Below are 18,133 nucleotides of genomic sequence, written 5' to 3'. Positions count from 1 at the left end.
TACATCTAGGGTCTTTCATCGAAATCTACAGAATTCACCAGAATATGAGTGTCATCCTCTGCACAGGTGAGTCCTAAGCTCCCCGCATTCCGAGTATGGACTAATGAGTGTTGGCGCATTGCAGCGGGGTATGATCATACCATCCGGTAAGCTCGAGCTCTTCATGTCTTGATTCCCCTTTCTAGCATGCTGGCCACATGTCAATGCCTGTCCTCTATTCATATCATAAGCTAATCTCGTTCCGGGTCAGCTTCTGGGAGGCCTTATCCGGCATTTGTTCACGAACCATTCAGCACCCTGACTCGCAGGTCAATCGCCTGTGCATCACCCCTGATAAAAGGTTCCTTGCTGCTGCTGGTCATAATAATGTGAAGCTCTTCGATATCAAGTCCACTAATCCCAACCCGGTGATGACCTTCGAAGGTCACACAGGCAACATTACGGGAGTCGCATTCCACTGCGAAGGGAAATGGATGGTTACCAGCTCTGAGGATGGAACCGTGAAAGTCTGGGATACTCGTACCGGTAGCCTGCAACGCAACTACGTCCACCGAGCTGCCGTCAATGACGTCGTGATTCACCCTAACCAGGGGGAGCTCATCAGTGGTGATCGTGCTGGTATGGTCCGCGTTTGGGATCTAGGCGAGAGTGTCTGTACGCACCAGTTGATTCCAGAGGATGATACTGCCGTTCTCAGTGTGAGCGTTGCCAGTGATGGGTCATTGCTCTGTGCAGGAAACAAAAAGGTATCGCCATTTCCCCAGTCCTGTCTTTTAGAATGCGCTAATGCGTTTCTCGCATGTAGGGTAACGTCTACATCTGGCGCATGGTCCAGACCGAAGAGTCGACTCGGATCATCCCTATTTGCACGTTCCAAGCCCACAAAGATTATCTCACCCGCGTCCTTCTGTCTCCAGATGTCAAGCACTTGGCAACATGCTCTGCCGATCACACTGCCAAGGTGTGGAACCTGGACCCAGAATACGCACCTGCTAAGGTTGCCATTAAGGAATGGAATGAGAAGCAAGCCCAGAAGGCCACCATGGAGGACCAAAATGAGCCTACTGCGGAAGCGGTTCAGGCGCAACAGGGGGCTGAGTTGATGAACCAAGCGCGCGATCTACTGCGCATCTTCGATACCCCCGTGCAAGACCGCGAATTGCTTCGAATTTCAGACAACGCTCCACGTACAGAAACCCCTCAGCAAACCTTCACCCCTCAGCCCGATGGCCCACCCATGGACCCGGCAAATGGCACCCTCTTCCTGGAGACCACACTAGCCAACCACCAGCGATGGGTCTGGGACTGTGCATTCTCCGCTGACTCCGCATACCTCGTCACTGTATCGAGTGACCACTATGCCCGCCTGTGGGAATTAAGCTCTGGCAGCATCATTCGCCAGTACAGTGGCCACCACCGTGGCTCAGTGTGTGTTGCGCTGAACGACTACTCCGAACCCCGATGAGGGCCTTCACGTTGATCAAAGGAGTTTCAAATTTTCTACATTTCAAAATTCATAGCATGGCGCAAATTGGGCTGGAAGGCGTGGGTTGGTTTTCATTTCTTTGATGTTCTTTTCCCGTTCACGATCTACCGAGATACCATTACCCGAGGACTTGTCCTCTAGGTGTATTCTTTTTTTGTGCGATTTCAATCAATCTCATTATTGAATTAACTCGTATGTCATAGATCCATCCATCTCCATTCCTAGGGATACCTTCCCCGTTAAAGGACATACATTTGCATGTTCTACACTTCATCGTAGCAGTCAAAAGTAGATGTACCTGATATTGGAAACACAAATAGACCCACATCGCTCAATCGAAAAGGAAAAGAAGACGCACTGCAAATCTTTCACGAAAAACTGGCTCATATAAACTGCATAACCAGAAAAACAAAAGGGTAAAACAAGGATTTGGTATGTGATCCCTCAATCTATCAATTGTAAGGCACCAAGAAGGCCCCGGGAACTTTATGCATTTAAACAACCGCAAACCAAGTCACACTGACCACAACATCGAGTCCCCGCTCCTCAGCACCGGGGTACTTGAAGGTCCACATACCATCACGGTTAACGTCCCAGAAAGCGCCGGACGCGGAGTGCATCCCGCGCTTGCCAGCGTTGTTCTGTGCGCCCTCGGCAGCAGCGGACTTGTCGATCACGCCCTGTTGCACGATCGTGCTGTTCACGGTGAAGCGGTAGGGAGCCGGGGTGGAGGAGTCGGAGGGGGCAGTAGCGGCGATAAGAGCCTTGAGAACGGTGTTCTAGTAGTCTTGTGGTTAGAGGTGTGCGAACAATTACGGTTGAATTCACCTACAATGATCTGGGAGTTCCATTCGCCGACATTGGCATGCTCGTATTCGGTAGTGTTCTTCAACGCCGCATCGCAAGCCTACATGAAACGTGAGTGGCTGGCCATGAGATCCTCTCAGGATCAGGTTCAGAATGCGACGTACCTCAGAGGTGATCTTGGTCAGCTCCGGGATGGGAATGGGCTGGCGATAAGAGTATTAGCCATGAGCTAGCAGAATTGGCGATCATTGAATCCAATGCGAGTGCATCAAGTATGTCGCAATGATTCTACGTACCGACGCAGGTGCGGAGCCGTCAACAGCCATTATACTGGTAATGTGGGGATGGTGATGTTCAAGCGCTAGATTAAGTCATCTTGTCAGTCACAGGTCCCTTCATATTACGGTTTGAAGTATCTCGGCACTCGTTGCGCGCGACTTCATGGTTGGGGATCGCTGGTGTGGCGCGTTCTCCGTGCAATGCGGGGAGTTGGGTAATTTCCATCTGGGCCACGGAGATACATGGATTGAGCTCTGGATTACTTTCCACGGAGATACTCACAGCTGATATTTCGAGTCACACTGGTAGACCAAGTCTGGGAATGTGTGAGGGCCGGGGAAGACTGATTGTTTTGGGTGAGTGGCATCACCGCGTGGGCGCTGCGGGTTCTGGTTGGTCCAGGCTTAGCGTGGGGCTTAGATAATCGCCGGTGATTTGCAGATCTTCCAAGCTCTCCTAATGGAACACTAGAACCAATAATCTTGGAAAGCGAGAGATAGAAAGAATAGGACAATTGAAGTTGACTGTGGTTGGGTGGCAATGAATCTTTTGAAGGGAGAAGCTTACATGGATTTATCATCAACTTTGAAAAGTGCTCCCACGTGTTAACGAACTATATATACATCCAGGTGGTTCTGCTTAAGTTTCTCCATTCTATGTCGTCAATTCAATGTACTGTACATCTCTGATCCACACCATCAATCTGGGATGTAGCTAGTGAGACTGAATATTTAGAGAATGAAGAAGTGTATCGAGAGGCCAGAACACAACCAACTCCGGTATCTCGACATCGAGCGGGCTCTAAATGGCCAGCGCATCTCCTCGATTTGACCTCGACTTGCTGCACCCCAATTGTGAAGCGGCCTTCGTCCCAAGAATTCACACCCTCCTTCTGCCTCTTTGGCTAATATTGTCTCATACCCGCTGCAATTGTGTGCAATGCTCCTGAAAAGCCCCTTTAGACCACAGCACCGCAGGCTGAAATGTGTTGAGAATTTGATGATGGCCTAGTATTACCGCCTTTGGGAATGTAGCGGTTATTAGCCTGCAATCGAAGATCATGACTCTGATAACCTCACTACAATCCGATCAAGGATGGAAGAAATGAACAAATTCTATAAGATTCAATTGTAAAAAGTCTAATTTAGAACCTCACGCTTGAAATCGCATATCACAAAAAACAATATCCATGACCCAGCCATGGCTCTGAGGAATAGTATTTCACAGGCAAGGAGAGATGATGCTGATAGCCTCGCGAAGAATGACGAAGCGGAAAGGTTGCTGCCACAAATTTGACAAAGCGGAGCCGCAAAAAGAGATTGGATCAAAGCTCAGATCGCTGGACGCACTGAGAAAGAAGAGTGAAGCAGTGTGAGATTATACTGTGACACTCAGAGCAACATTTGCTGAACTGAACCCGTCTTACTTCCATGTGCACCAACTTAGATAGAGATAGCATCAGGCTCCTCCAAAGTCAAGGCAACAGGCTGCTCCAAGATAATCATAGGTCCAGCCACAACGCTATCCTCAGTGGGGGCACCCTTCTTATCAGCGATGTTGACAATGATAATACCCGAGGCAACGTCGATCTCCTTGGGGATGGTCACAATGCCCTTCTGCCAGTTATACGGAACACTGATGGTGTTGACACCATGGTAGAAAACGGCAAAGTACTCCTTGCCAGCCTGGAACTTGGGCTTGTTGGCAGACTGGTAGAAGTACGGCTGGATCTGCGAGCCAGGCGTAGCAGTGGTTCCATTTGCCCAGAACACCATCTGCGGCAGGTTCTGGCGAGGAGACGGGTACACAGGATTCTCAGCTGGGCAGGATGTCACGAAGGTGTTGGTCATGTCCAAAATCTGGTTGGCGTAGGGGTAGGTGGTATCTGAGGGGCCAGAGAATGGGCTGACATTCCAGTTATCGATCAAGGCCCAGGTATTGTGACGAGCCTCGACTTGTCCGATTGCCATCAGTGCCGAGCGGGAGACGTTCAGATCAGCCTGGAGCTGGAGGCCGGTAAGGAAGGCCTGGCTGGCGACTTCGATGTAAACCTGGAGAGCGAGGAAATCCAATGCATTGTCTCCAAAGCCGAAGGTGTAATTGCAAGGACCGGGCTTTAGGGAGTTCTTGGAGATGTTGTCTTGGAAGATACGGGCGTGGCCGGCTTCGTTGTTTCGGATTTCTCGGATGCGCTCGTAAGTGGTGTTGGGGAAACCGATTTTGGTGAAGGAGGAAGTGTTGAAAGTCTCGACGGCTTGCTGGTAGAAGGTGTAGATGATCCATTCGGCAGCGAGCAGGTTTTGGAAAAGAAGATCATCCTGGCCAGGTTCTCCGGTGCCCGTGGCATCGATGACCTGGGTGTAGTTGGATGCAAGTGGTGTTTTCTTGCCAGTGTAGGTGGTAAAAAGGGCAGATTCACCAGGAACTGCGGTTTCTGCGGTCTTGAGGAGAGCTTGCGCTGTAGCTTCCTTGGAAGATGCCAGAACTGGAAGAATTACTGCCATAGAGGCAACGAGGGTAGCTGAGAAACGCATGATGAATGATGAGAGTAGTGAAGAAGCGCGATGCAATGGAATGAAAGACGGAGTAACGTGCAGAAATCAACATCGTTATATACTACAAAACTTGAATATTGATATTGTATAGAACTTGAATCGGCCCCTCAGTCTAGCCTAAAAGGACAATAGCATTGTGGGGCGAATAATTATTAATATATGCATTTATTTGCAGCTACAGGGTATGTACATCCGCGTGGCCCCGGAGTTTCAGAGCTCATCGCCCAGTATGGAAAGTCTGAAGCTGAGCTAAAATCTCTACAAGCCTGGATGAGCGAGAAATATCATATGATGTACTATGGGATGCTCTGAGAGCAGTCTGCATTTAAACATAGCTAAGGAAACAATTACAAGGGAGCTATAGCCAATGCTACGGGTACTACGTCGTACTGAAACTCCTAAACTATGTTATAAAATATGGAATATATCAACTCCGCTAGGGAACAAATCTTGCTAAAACAGGCCATCCAGTCGCTCAAAGAGAAAAAAAAATTGTCCAGAAAAGTCCAGAAGAAGTGGACGAAAGAGGAAATCGAGATGCATCTTGGCAGAATGTGACTTTGTTGATCGACCCAGACCTTCGGGCCCCCAATCAACTGAATAACTTGATCACGTTGAAGATCCTGTTCAATCTTAATCCCTAACTCAGTAGCGTATATTCTGTATCTCCATTTTCACCCCGCCGAGATGTCAGCCCTAGTCATATCTCCGGTAAGAGCCGGCCTTACGGGAAACCCCCCGGAGGCCCACTTCAGCCCCGGGGGCCCTAGCTCCCACGCTGTATGAAAAACCCCCGCCCCCTACTGTAACCACTAGGAACATCAGGTTGGCTTCGAAAAGTGGGGTACTAAAAATACATTTCTCGGCGGTGGCCTCCAAGCCGGAGTTCAGGGGAGCTGTTGGGCAAATCCAAGACTTGTATCCTAGCCAAGCCCTTAGTTGCTCTTAGCTGAACTCGGCACGACATGAATATTTCCTAATGAAGAGAGATTTGTAGATCCGAACATGAGAAGAATCTCCGGATTTGCAACTGCGTGAATAGATCTGAGCCTATGTACTAAGCTAAATCTGGGTCTACATGGGGGCTGTCCGTGTGTCATGAATCGGAGCATGGTCGCCGCATTAAGATGCACTGCGCGACCTACGAATACAGGATATTCAGAGAACCACCTTGCTCTGTGAAAATGTTTGGCTTCAAAGATGGATAGAGAAGAGCTGGCATATATAGGTTTTTGTTGAAACCGATCTACAAACCTATCCACGCTCGTGCCTCTTTGGGCGTTTACGCCAAGATGTTGGAAACGCAATGCCAAGCCACCTAGATTGATTAGTCTAATCTCAAGTACAACGGGCTGAATTGAGGGCTAGTATTCTCATGTATCGTGAAACTCCGTGTCCGCCTAAGCAATCAAAGAGACGGAGTAGGATATTGCTTTTGTTTCCTGCTGATCTGCTCCAACTTTGTTTCAAATTATCGATCGCATTAACTCACGTTCCCTCCATAGCGACCCGAGTGTACGATGTACCACGCTAAGGGGCCAAAAAGTAAGGCGTCCACAGGTCAAAGTCCCTTAGAAGGATCAGCTTAACAGACCGAACAGAAAATAATAGTTACGTTACACAGTGGAAGCTCTTTCGTAGAGGAGTAGGTCTGGAGCTTAGAGATGGCTTGCGATATAGTGCTGAGTAGTCGACGGGTGAGTTACGGCGCGGAACTCTAAAAGTGTGGGTTGATCACACTATCGTCTTTTGGTGCGTGCTTTCCGCCTGTGCACGATTCAGTTTCAGCCGCTTTTGGCCCCCAAGGCTATGTATTTAAATAGATCCATCACAGAACCCGTCAACCATTTCACCTCAACTGCTCAAAGAACCTCTCTGATGTGCTACCCCAGGGGGGGGGGGCCAATTGCTCTCCATAGAACCCGCGATCTGGAGCTGAGGCGATAACCGTCTTTCCCTTCATAAACTTGGAACCCCAAGGTTTATGACTTTGGCCCAAGTACAAATTGATTGTTTGAACGATCACGCTATATTGTGCCCTTCCAAGATTTGATCACATTTCATGACAATGACTCAATAGGCTCCCGGGGATTCCAGATACAGAGCTTTGGTATTAGTTCCCAGATGAAGGAAATAACCAGGACATTATTATCAACAAGGGAACAGAGGAAGTAAGGGGATTTTATGTATAGGTAGCGAGCAATCTGATGTCAGCATTTCGAAAAAACGTACTCGTCACATTAATAGCTGCCTAAAATCATCTTGAAAGAGGGCGAATAAGAAAAGGAATCAATATCTGCCCATAATTTTTGCAAGTTAGCAATCTGGCTGAAGAATAGGGCTGCATACTACATGGTGGCATAGCCTTGGCACAGCCACACCATGGAATGTCAAAAGGGAATCCATTGCGAGTTCGAGACTTCAAATCCACACTTAACCTTTTCGGGTGCAATTCGCGAAGGTGGGTCATGACACCGACCAATAGTATGGCGGTGCAGCAGGCATCATGACATGGAGTGGGGGCCTGTAATCGCAGAATTGTCTAAGATAGGCAAGTGGTTGATGCTGATGACAAAGAGCATGAAAAGATGTTTAAAAGCATTCGCCCCCGAAATGGGAGTTTGAACAGACGCCTGTCTTCCTCAACTTCCGAGTTCCGCGTATTTCCATTCCCATCCCATATCTACCGCAGCAATGGGCGTTGATTCCAACAGCTCGAAAAACCCTCCAGACCAGGCAGAGGCCGAAACGGCGCCGCCTCCAGCTTATACTCCATGGGCGACAGACTCGGTGGATCAGCCCACTCAACAAGACTCGGCCCGATCGATACCCCAGCCGGCAGAGTACATGCGGCAGAATTGCGCTCAGCCTGTGCAGTACCAAAATCAGCCATCACATCCACCAGGACCACCACCACAATGGAATAGGTCTACGCAGTATACACCATCCAGCACCTACCAGGATAATTACCAGAATAGGTACCAAAGCCAATACCAGAACGGACAATATCAGAGGTACCAGGACCAGTATCAGAACAGACAGTACCAGAACTACCAGGACCAATATCAAAATGGGCAATACCAGCAGTACCAGCAGAACTACCAAGACTTCCCATATCAACAATACATCCCCCCAGCCCGCCCCCAGCAACAAAGCCAGTATTACTCGCAACCGCAGCCGCCACTCCAACGACCACTTCAGCAGGGACTGAAACCATGTGTTATTCCTCGTAAGAGAACACCCAATAGACACGCAAGCCAATCCGGCACTGACTCACCAAAACAGAGATAACAAAAGTATTCGGTGGATCCTACATGAGTCCCTTCGTCCGCGTCCGCGTTCCAGAACTAGAGCAACAAACCGCTCTAACACCATCTGACCTCACAACCTTCATCGACGGCCTCAACGAAGCATTCCTCGGAAACCCAGCCCTCCAAGCCACAAATGCCGTTGGAAGTATCATCGGCCTCGTCCCCCTGGGAACAGCCCAGATAGTCGGCGCAGGACTCAACGCTGGTGCCGGGCTTGCGACAGCCGGAGTATCCATCGCACGCACAAAAAGCTACATGAAGACAGCCAACGAGACAATCTTCAAACCCAAGGGTCTCCATGTGCAAATTAGCAAGACAGACAAGATGCTCTCGCAGATTGGCATGCCGAATGACGGCGCGGTCTTCGCGCGTCATCAATACCGCCGCATTATGGATGCGCCGGCAGATGAGAATCCTATTACGCAGCGCATGAGTGTGCTCGGGGATCGGGTTATGCGTCTTTCGTTCGAGGGCGTAAATGCGCCCGTGTCACCGGATAACTGGATGAAGAAGGTTGGGTCATTTTCAGCGCAACGGGCGGAGCAGAAACAACTACGGAAGTTGGGGAAGAAGCAGGCTAAGGCGGAGAAGAGATGTTGTAAGTCTGATCGGAAGAAGGGCAAATTTGAGAGGAAGCAAGAGGAAATTGAGGAGGAGATTGATGATTTGAAAGGCGAGATTGATGATGTTATGGTTCAAATTCAAAGTTTGGGTCCTGAACAGCAGGGGAATGAGAAGATGCGCAGGGAGCTGAAGAAGGATTTGAGGGATCTGAAGAAGGATCTGCGGGATGCGGAGGAGAAGTATGAGGATTTGATGGAGAAGGTTGATAGAAGGGATCGGAGGGATGAAAAGCATGGCCGAAGACAGATGAAAGAGGCGCAGAAGGTGAACAAGATGTTGTGGATTGTTATTTTGCCTGATGTGGGGAGCTATGCTGGTGATGATGATTGGGATTCTGATTCCGATGATCCACGAAGCATGAAAAAAGAGTGATCCAGGGGAGAATTCTGGTTTGCGTAGTGTGATTGGATTCATCTTGTAGCGTTTTATGTCAAGAATACCCTGTATTGATTCATTCATTCACTCCACGCCTGTTTCCGCCTCAATATTATTGATTTGAAATCCCGTCGTCCAACTTCAAATCCATGCAAGTCGGCTATTATCGCCAGAACTTTCTGAAGCCACGGCTTAACTCCGTCTTTATCGCCGTCTAAATGAAGAAGGGCAACATTAAGAGGGAAAAGAAGCATAAATGCCCCCGAACTTTGGTGAAAGCTTTGCAGATGAAAGCTCGACATACGGCAGATCTCAACCGCGATTTCATGCTGACTTCCCTGCATAGGAAGCAGAGGATCATTAACACCATCTAACAAATGATTTGCCTCTATCGCAATACCTGCTCTTTTGAGGGCCATTATCAATAGCAATTGAATGGCATTATAGACAATCAGCTCTGTAGCACGATAATGTTCACTGAACCAGATGACAGTTTCAAAGGGACTCGAAGGCAGGAGGAAAACTTCCTCGGAATCGAGATCACTTGGCCGAATGAGCGATGTCGCATGGGGGAATTCCCTTTCCCAGTCCCAGCGCCATGAATAGAGGCCTTCGAGTGTCGTAAGGGCTTGTTGGCAGTGCTTTTGTTTGAATTCTTCCCGCCCAGGTACATCTAATCTCCAAACCAGAAGACGTTCCATATCTTCAAGGATACCCGGAACATCTACTAAGAAGTCGTGTAGCTTTTCTACCGTGATCTTAGAGTTCAAACCCCGTAAAGCCCAAGGAATGATTTTCCACTCGGGGTCTTCTAGAAAACATCGTTTGCGGTCAACAATGTACGCGATAGACTGGGATGATGTTAGTGAAATATCCTACAGGGAAAGGATCCTTGCCATACAATTGATGATCTCAATGTGGGAAGAACTGCATGTCCCACCCCTGTCTGATGACGATGTGGTCCTCGTATAGCAGTCTAGATGGTTGTCAATAACATGTGCACAGAGACTGAAGGGGCAAAAATGAACATACTAGCTGAGCAAGTCCTTTGCAATGACTGATCCAGGCAGATGGATCTGCGACAGTGACCAACTCATACACCGACATGCAAATAATAGCGAGAAGCACGTCGTCCTCCAATGCAAGCTCTGAATCGTCTAGCCGTCTCTGCAACGCTCCCAGCGCACGTGAATATTGCCGTACGCCACTTTGCAGGAGACTCACATGGCCATGCATCTTGGCAAAGTAAGATGTAGCTAGAGCACGGATGGAAGTGCATGATAACGCAGCCTCGTCATCCGTCGGGCGCAAGAGCATCGAAACCCACCCTGCCGAATGAGGCGATGTTGGATCATCATGCCAGGTAAAGATTCTATCAATTAGATAAGTCGTAAAGAGACTGTCTGCATCCCATGCTGGGTTCATCAGCAGAGAAGTAAATGGGAGCTCTATGACCGATTCGTCCGAGCGTGGATGACTGGCGGTTGATACCGGACTAGGTACTCGAGCGAGCGCGTTTGGCGCTGGCGCTCGCTTTTGAGCTATTCGGGCGGTTTCATCCCGAAACTCAATGTATTTTACATAGCCTTCGCATTCTTTACCCGCTCTGTAACATCGATCACAAGTCGGCTTTCTTTCGTCTGTATACTGTCAGTGGACGCTATTTTTGTCGAGTGCGGAAGTGTCTCACCGCACTTTACTCTTCGTTTCTTGCAGGTCTTGCAGCCTTTACTTCGACCTCCGACACCCACCATTTTCTCGTGGGCGTGGAAAGAATGGTGTGAGATCTTGGGAGCCTGGGACTGACGGTGGCATTGTGGGGCGGACAGTCCAATGAGACTGGGTCATGGAACATGACCGAGTGAGACGGCGATACTGCCCGCATTTGGTAAATGGAGATAGCGAAACGCCAAACTTAAGCGGCAGGCACAATTGATTTTTTTAGGAAGGCGCAGTTTCGAGTATAACATAAACTCTCCTCTTTTTCGAATTTGAGTTTTCAATCTTTCTCTGCTATTAATCTCTTTCCCTCGTGATCTTTGGTTCATCAAATTCAATAAAGCCGAGGCGGAGAATGAAGATATGCATAAATGGTCGAGCAATCTTCCTACATAGGTTTCCACTGCAATTCGCGTCCATCAAATAATGTCAACATGCAATTTGCGTACCTCGAAGAGCCTCCTACTAATGCTCACTAAAATGTGTATTTAAAGCCGGGCAATTTCCCAATGACCAACTGACCCCGATCCACCTTTCTGTTTGAATAGTAGAAGCGAATGGAAAGAAGAATGACTAACACAATAATCAGGCACGACAATCCAAGACAAGTCAGAATTCCAAGGTGGTAATTTGGAGCGTCCTGTGATCTGAAGACTAATGATCCAGTCATGCCTCCAGAAGCCCCGAGCCCAACAAAAATAGCACTGGCAAAAGCTCGCTTCCATTGACCACGAATATTGTTTGCCTGCCAAAGTCAGTATCAGTGGGTAGTAATGTAATAAAGCTTGAGATACCTGGTATGCCATCGCAGCGGGGATATTTGAATTGCAGCCCATGGTGGTGAGAAATGCTCCCACCATGCGAGAGGCATTTCCTTCCGTGAATCCCTGATAGAAGTTAGTTTCGAATCTGGAACTGTATGGAGGACATAATAACCAATAGAGGAAGACCAATGATGGTGACAAGAGCATTAAAGATCAAAATGGGGCCTCGAATATGATACCGGTCCCCAGCCCATGAGGTCGCATACATGAGAATACCCGCAGCGGCGAAGGGCGGCGCAAATAGACACAGTGAAACGCCCTGAGAGAACCCCATCCCGTCCTGATAGATGGTAGGCAAGAAATACGAAATAGCGTAAGCTGTCGTGGTTGAAGAAAAATAGATAAAGCCAAAAGCCCAAATGTTGATATCTAGACCAGCTGCCAAATATTTCTTCAGGTTGAAAGGCTCGAGGACAGTATCAGCCCGATCCTTGCTGATTCGTCGCATGATAAAGTCGTATTCGCTATCTGACAGGAATTTCCGCTTGCTCGCCTTCATTCGATCCGGGAAGTCGATAAGAACAAACCAACCAATTGCTGCTATAACACAGGTGAGAAGTCCTTGGATGATAAAGATCCACCGCCAGGCTGTAAGACCTCCTAGTCCATTCTGCATATTGTCAAATCAATGAATCTTTGTAGAAAGGAGCAAAATAACATACCATAAATGTAATACCGTAGGACAGGATACCCGTACACGCAGATGCTACGCATCCCAGAAAATAGAATATGGCATATCTCTTGTGTATTTCATACCGTGTGTACCAGGTAGAGATCAAATAGACTGACGCTGGGAAGAATCCCGCTTCAAGGGAGCCAATAATGATTCGTATACCAACCATTTGTGACCACGTCTTAACAAACCCAGCTGACAGCTATAAGATTGGTAAGCTTGTCAAGAAATCCTCAAAAGCGTATGTTGTTGTAGCGCATACCATGACCGCACCCCAGATCAAACAGACAAAGGAGAGATAGTTCACAGGTCCAATCTTACGGATCAGTATAGGACCTAATGCCTGCAAACAAATATAAGGAGGAAAAAACGACACAGCAATCACGCTCTGATAATTGTTAGTTGCCAATCGAGAAATATCTGTACACAACTCACGTATCGATTTCCAATCAAATTCAGCTCGGTAGACATGCCCGCCAACTTGGCTGCTCCAATATTCCCACGATCGATTAAACAAACACAATGCAGAGCCCCCAGCATCACGACTAGCCGAAAGTCCACGCGACGAATGATGTCTTGCTGCTCCTTCCGTGAGTAGACTGGATCATCATCAATATTCTCTAGCACTGGTTTTTGGGACTCAATCGGCTCCACACAAGCCTCTGACCCCAGTTTTTCATCATCTATGGATGTCATTTTGAACGAACAATAAGATAATAAGGGCGGATGAGATTCTTGGCAGTGATAAAATAATAATTGTCGGACATGATGTTCAAGCGAGGTAGATATAGGGAAACCCTTTGTATTGAAACCGGCTACTGTGGTGAAAGATGCACCTGTTATGTTGCAATTCTAGCATGCGAGTTGCCAAGCGCGCCGTGTCAAGGTGCTTGGCATTGATTTTGTGGGGTAATGCATATGCTGGATAGCTAGAAAGCCTCTGCTTTGTTTATGCTGAATATCATTGGGTGGGTTTGAAACCTTGCCCCGCAAGACTGTCGCATGCGTCGGCATATCGGCGTTAAGAATATGTGGGTGAGTCGCCAGGCGCGCGTCCTATCGCCGAAAATCCGATTGATGTCCTGGAAAGATGGCATATAGGAGTTTGATTGGTTATTTTGATTTGAAAAGACGATTTACACGTACATATGCCATGTTGGTGGGGAATGATGTGCTTGGTTAAAATGGGTCATTAGTATTGACCGATACTATGCATGGATAATCTCCACGAAAGCCTCCATGAATATTCATGAGGAAATAGATGCTAGAAGAAAATAAATAGAAATTGAGCCCCTCTGTATCGCACGAGTCCTCAAAGAACATTTATCTCCAGGTTTGCAACTCATGACATACAATTCGTAGGTGTACTAGGCAGTACAACACTGACCCTTGAAGACAGCTGTCTAGCAACAGCATAGAAAGGGTATACCCGTAGTAACGCAATATTTTCGATTAATGGGGTCATAGAAATCCACAATACCAATATGCTATTGGTTTGATCTCAAATTCGGGGTTGGAAGAATTGACGAGTGGGAACTTGCTTAACGCCGAAAGCCGATAGACTTCATTTTCAACACAGCATCGCTAGAAACTTTTCCCAGAGCTAATTTATAAGTACCTACGTCTAGCAACTGCTACATAAAATCGAACCAGACTAAAAATTCAAATCACCTTGTCTGCTTCATTGAACAGTCAATCGGACAATATTCAAATAACTCAACTAGTACTTGAACTTAGTCGCGACTTCGCCTCATGTTTTCCAGCAAAGCCAAATCCTCCACAATGCAGAACCCCATACGCCAATACTCATCAGGCTCTCTCGATCGATTTGAGCCTGTGATGGTGACCCCAGTGATAGGAAACGAATTCACCAAGGGCACCTGCAACATCGTCAATGACATCCTGAGCGCCCCGGATGCCGAAAAGCGCATTCGCGATCTCGCAATCATGAGTACGCCCCATAACTTTCTTGAACCAAACAAAACCCAAAACTCATATTTTTGTCCACTAGTTGCTGAGCGTGGCGTCGTCTTCTTTCGAGCCCAAGACAATCTAACAAACGATCTCCAAAAACAACTCATCCTCCGCATGGGTGAGCTAACCGGCCGCCCCACAGGCCACGGCCTACACATTCACCCAGTAACAAACGATTCCCGCGAGTTCGGCGACCCAGACCCGGCTATCAGCACTATCAACTCGGAAGGCCGCAAGAAACTCTACAAAGGATCCGACTATACTCGCATGGCAGCTGTCTGGCACAACGACATCGGCTTCGAGAAGGCACCTGCTGATTTTTCGTCTCTGCGGTTAGTACAGCTGCCCAAGACAGGCGGTGATACACTCTGGGCATCGGGATATGAGATGTATGATCGGATAAGCAAGCCGTTCCAGAAATTCTTGGAAACTTTGACTGCTACTCATGACGGCGTGGGGTTCAGACGGATGGCTGAGTCTGGTAAGTTCCAGCTTTATGAGAAAGAGAGGGGTGCACCGGTCAATGTTGGACCGGAGCTTCGTGCGGATCATCCTGTATGTGCCATGATTTTATGGAGAGCTCTCGTTTCTTGTGCTGACGGTGTTTAGGTTGTTCGGACTAACCCCATTACTGGCTGGAAATCTATTTTTGCTGCTGGTAAGCTACCCGGTCTTTTGATTCATGTCGGGCATCTTGTAACTATGTTGATAGGATCTTTCCCACTTGAGATCAATGGCTTGAACCGGAAAGAGAGCGCAAACATGTTGCAGCAGTTCCATGATCTTATTACCTATGGTCATGATCTGCAGGTCCGCTTTAAGTGGAATGACCCTAATGATATTGGTAAGCTCCAGTGATATCTCCCTCAATTGATGCATACTAATTTTATCACTAGCAATTTGGGATAACAGGAGTGTCTTCCACACCGCTACTGGCGACCACGAAGGATTTGGACCCCGCAGTGGTAACCGCGCCGTTGGTGTTGGCGAGGTCCCCTACTTCGACCCATCCAGCAAGTCCCGTCGTGAAGATCTGGGAATCATGGATGACCTAGCTCCTTGCCATCTGTGAATAGAGATAGAACAATACGATAACTATCGTTGTTACAATTAGTGCAAATGATTTAGCGTTCAAGTATGGCACACACATTGGTTTGAATGGCATGGCTCAGGTCATACGCTCATGTTCCTCTAAAAACGGTAGATGAAAGGCATCGCTCGCCCAAAGATCGTCCGCGAAAAAACCATGAAATGACGAATTTAGGACATCCGCACGGTCACCAGTGAACAAATTCTGCAGATTTGGTGGAAGACCGGGGAGATCTGAGAAGAGATCTACATTTTGCCAATCGTATTCCTCAGTCCCGATGCCCTGCAGTGCATGATCCTGTAAAGGCTGCATATGAGACTTGGCGCTAGTCGTAGAATTTGATATCGTGATCGGGTGTAGTTGGCCGTTGCTAATGGCCATTTGGGCACAAAGGCCATAATTGTTGGGACTCGTCTGATATGCATCTTCAACATACTCCATCGCACGGTTGATAACTGTTTCAAGGCCATCTCGGTACTTTTTCAATCTGTCATTTCGTTCTGCCATGACACACAGTACGGAGGAACAGGCGCGGATGTCGTTTGATATTGCGGGAGTCCACAAACTGGGACGTCGGAATAGGCAAAAGCTGAAAGGCGGGGTCAGAATGAGTCGGTGGGTGATTGTGCTTAGACCTACCACATTGTTAAGCCTGCCATGAAGACCGAGTTCACAAGCAAAAATGAATGGCCCGATGAGTCTCTTTGGCGTATTTTCTTGAAGTACTGGCACATTTGCCCCGAGGCATGGAGGCAGGTGCTAATGAGTTCATTTTGTGGGTGCAGTGTGCTGAGAAAGGGCTGCAACAGCATACGAATAGCGTTATTCCAGTGCATATGAACAAAATCTCCACTGGCGAGGTCGAGAGAGGATAGAGTTGTTTTGAACTCCTGTAAGGCCGACATGAGCGGAGTGATTTCTGGGAGTAAGGTTGAGATATGCTTGTCAACTCGGTAAACGCGTGCATGGATCTGGGAGACGATCCTCTTCAGTCTTATCGTCGCAATGAATTTCCCCATGATAGCACTCTGCTGTTGAGCTGGCGTATCTGCATGGTTATTGACGATTTGTTCGACAATTTCGTCGCTATTGATAGAATCGTCAATATTGAACGGCGGTTCGGCGTCGATTTCTTCTTCCGGAATGCTAAAAGGTCGGCCAAGAGACCATGCAGTATAACGCTCGGTGATATAAACACTCCAAAAGAGTCGGCGCCGTAGTTGGGCCTCGTGCGGTCGGAGCCTCTGATATCGCGCTTCTCTATGTAGCCCGAAGTCGACACAAGTTCTCATTGCCAGGCCAATCATGTACCAAACACTGGAGTTGGAAGTTGTTCGGAGATTGTATAGCACAAGCAGTAACATTGCCTCTATGCTGGCAATGGAGATTGACTCTCTCAGCGTTGGATCGAATCCCAGCGCTGTCACGAGAAACATGTTGGGAGGAGTTCTTTTATAGGTTTCTGTGACCTGCAGTATGGCCGCGCCAATTGCATAGACCATGAAAAGCTTGAATTGACCAAATTGCTCCCCTGGTGTGTTTCCCAGCACCCGATGTCTCATGGCATGTAAATCAAGGATTTCGCATCGATCTAGAAAGGGAAGTCGAACATGCATGTTGTTAAAATATGCGTCTAGAATCTTAGACCCAGTCAAATCGTCTGGTGGAGCCGCTTTTGTTTCGCCGCTACTTTCCACCGATGCCTCTGGTTGTTGCATACTGTTGTCGATGGGCAGCAGCTTTGCTCCGGCTGCATCACGAACCAATCGACTGACATTCTCCACGATGGAGACTCCAGATGACGGCCCCAGATAGGCCTGTTCTTCATTTGTCCCATGACCCAGTGTCAAAAATCGAATTACCCCACGGAGATGGTCATTGTGAGCAGCATCTCGCCGATGTCGCTGGCGACTCGTCACATCAGATGGGCTTGGTTCATTGTGACCGGTAGAAGCATTATTATCTCGAGCGACAGCGAGTTGAGCTTCAAGGTTCTCAATCTGATGCGCGAGTGCCTCTTTAGACATAGCATGATGCCATGATGGAGAAGTTTCACTGCGCGAACAAGGCTGGTTGGCGGATTCACAATTCGAGCAAGTCGGAAAGCCCATACATTTCTGCTTACGACGATGGCATCGTCGGCAAGACTTTGGGATGCGTTTCCGTATCCTTGATTCAGGGTCCATCCTTGCTTGTGTTGGAGCTTAAGAAGTTTCCCCGCATTCTGGAAGATTTCCAGCGAACTTAACCTTGATTATCCGTGCATCAACAGTGGGGTCGGACCTAAGCACGCCATTGAAATGATAACAAACCAGACCAGTTGTTTCGTCGATAAAAGAATCAATGCAAAAATTGACAAAAATGAGATATGATCATCTTGACATTGACGGGGCCCGGATAAATCATCTTTGGCAAG

The 18,133-nt window shown here is 48.0% G+C and overlaps 7 protein-coding genes across 7 annotated transcripts; 3 read left to right on the top strand and 4 right to left on the bottom strand.

Moving 5' to 3' along the window:
• Positions 1 to 44: 44 nt before the first annotated feature.
• On the top strand, positions 45 to 1,465 carry N7484_010807 (WD40 repeat domain-containing protein; the record flags this gene model as incomplete). Its single annotated transcript, XM_057121194.1, has 4 exons — positions 45 to 66; positions 125 to 146; positions 251 to 746; positions 806 to 1,465. The coding sequence occupies 4 exons, from the start codon at positions 45 to 47 to the stop codon at positions 1,463 to 1,465; spliced, it is 1,200 nt and encodes a 399-aa protein (XP_056966948.1).
• Positions 1,466 to 1,980: 515 nt separating this feature from the next.
• On the bottom strand, positions 1,981 to 2,619 carry N7484_010806 (dynein light chain Tctex-type family protein; the record flags this gene model as incomplete). The annotated part of the gene is made up of 4 exons (XM_057121193.1): positions 1,981 to 2,265; positions 2,319 to 2,393; positions 2,458 to 2,496; positions 2,590 to 2,619. 4 exons carry the CDS (start codon positions 2,617 to 2,619, stop codon positions 1,981 to 1,983), a joined length of 429 nt encoding a protein of 142 aa, XP_056966947.1.
• A 1,395-nt stretch (positions 2,620 to 4,014) lies between these two features.
• Positions 4,015 to 5,106, bottom strand: N7484_010805 (uncharacterized protein; the record flags this gene model as incomplete). Its single annotated transcript, XM_057121192.1, has 1 exon — positions 4,015 to 5,106. One exon carries the CDS (start codon positions 5,104 to 5,106, stop codon positions 4,015 to 4,017), a length of 1,092 nt encoding a protein of 363 aa, XP_056966946.1.
• Positions 5,107 to 7,821: 2,715 nt separating this feature from the next.
• On the top strand, positions 7,822 to 9,434 carry N7484_010804 (uncharacterized protein; the record flags this gene model as incomplete). Its single annotated transcript, XM_057121191.1, has 2 exons — positions 7,822 to 8,356; positions 8,413 to 9,434. The coding sequence occupies 2 exons, from the start codon at positions 7,822 to 7,824 to the stop codon at positions 9,432 to 9,434; spliced, it is 1,557 nt and encodes a 518-aa protein (XP_056966945.1).
• Positions 9,435 to 11,631: 2,197 nt separating this feature from the next.
• On the bottom strand, positions 11,632 to 13,349 carry N7484_010803 (MFS general substrate transporter; the record flags this gene model as incomplete). The annotated part of the gene is made up of 6 exons (XM_057121190.1): positions 11,632 to 11,901; positions 11,951 to 12,043; positions 12,093 to 12,590; positions 12,643 to 12,855; positions 12,916 to 13,041; positions 13,089 to 13,349. The coding sequence occupies 6 exons, from the start codon at positions 13,347 to 13,349 to the stop codon at positions 11,632 to 11,634; spliced, it is 1,461 nt and encodes a 486-aa protein (XP_056966944.1).
• A 1,086-nt stretch (positions 13,350 to 14,435) lies between these two features.
• N7484_010802 (TauD/TfdA dioxygenase family protein) lies at positions 14,436 to 15,699 on the top strand (the record flags this gene model as incomplete). The annotated part of the gene is made up of 4 exons (XM_057121189.1): positions 14,436 to 15,182; positions 15,237 to 15,285; positions 15,340 to 15,471; positions 15,524 to 15,699. The coding sequence occupies 4 exons, from the start codon at positions 14,436 to 14,438 to the stop codon at positions 15,697 to 15,699; spliced, it is 1,104 nt and encodes a 367-aa protein (XP_056966943.1).
• A 96-nt stretch (positions 15,700 to 15,795) lies between these two features.
• N7484_010801 (uncharacterized protein) lies at positions 15,796 to 17,903 on the bottom strand (the record flags this gene model as incomplete). The annotated part of the gene is made up of 2 exons (XM_057121188.1): positions 15,796 to 16,306; positions 16,357 to 17,903. The coding sequence occupies 2 exons, from the start codon at positions 17,901 to 17,903 to the stop codon at positions 15,796 to 15,798; spliced, it is 2,058 nt and encodes a 685-aa protein (XP_056966942.1).
• Positions 17,904 to 18,133: the final 230 nt, after the last annotated feature.

The sequence above is a fragment of the Penicillium longicatenatum genome (genome assembly GCF_028827895.1).
Source record: "Penicillium longicatenatum strain IBT 33135 chromosome Unknown contig_7_segment0_segment0, whole genome shotgun sequence".
Classification (NCBI taxonomy): domain Eukaryota; kingdom Fungi; phylum Ascomycota; class Eurotiomycetes; order Eurotiales; family Aspergillaceae; genus Penicillium; species Penicillium longicatenatum.
The sequence above is the reverse complement of the archived record's forward strand: the minus strand, read 5'-3'. Positions and strand labels throughout refer to the sequence as shown.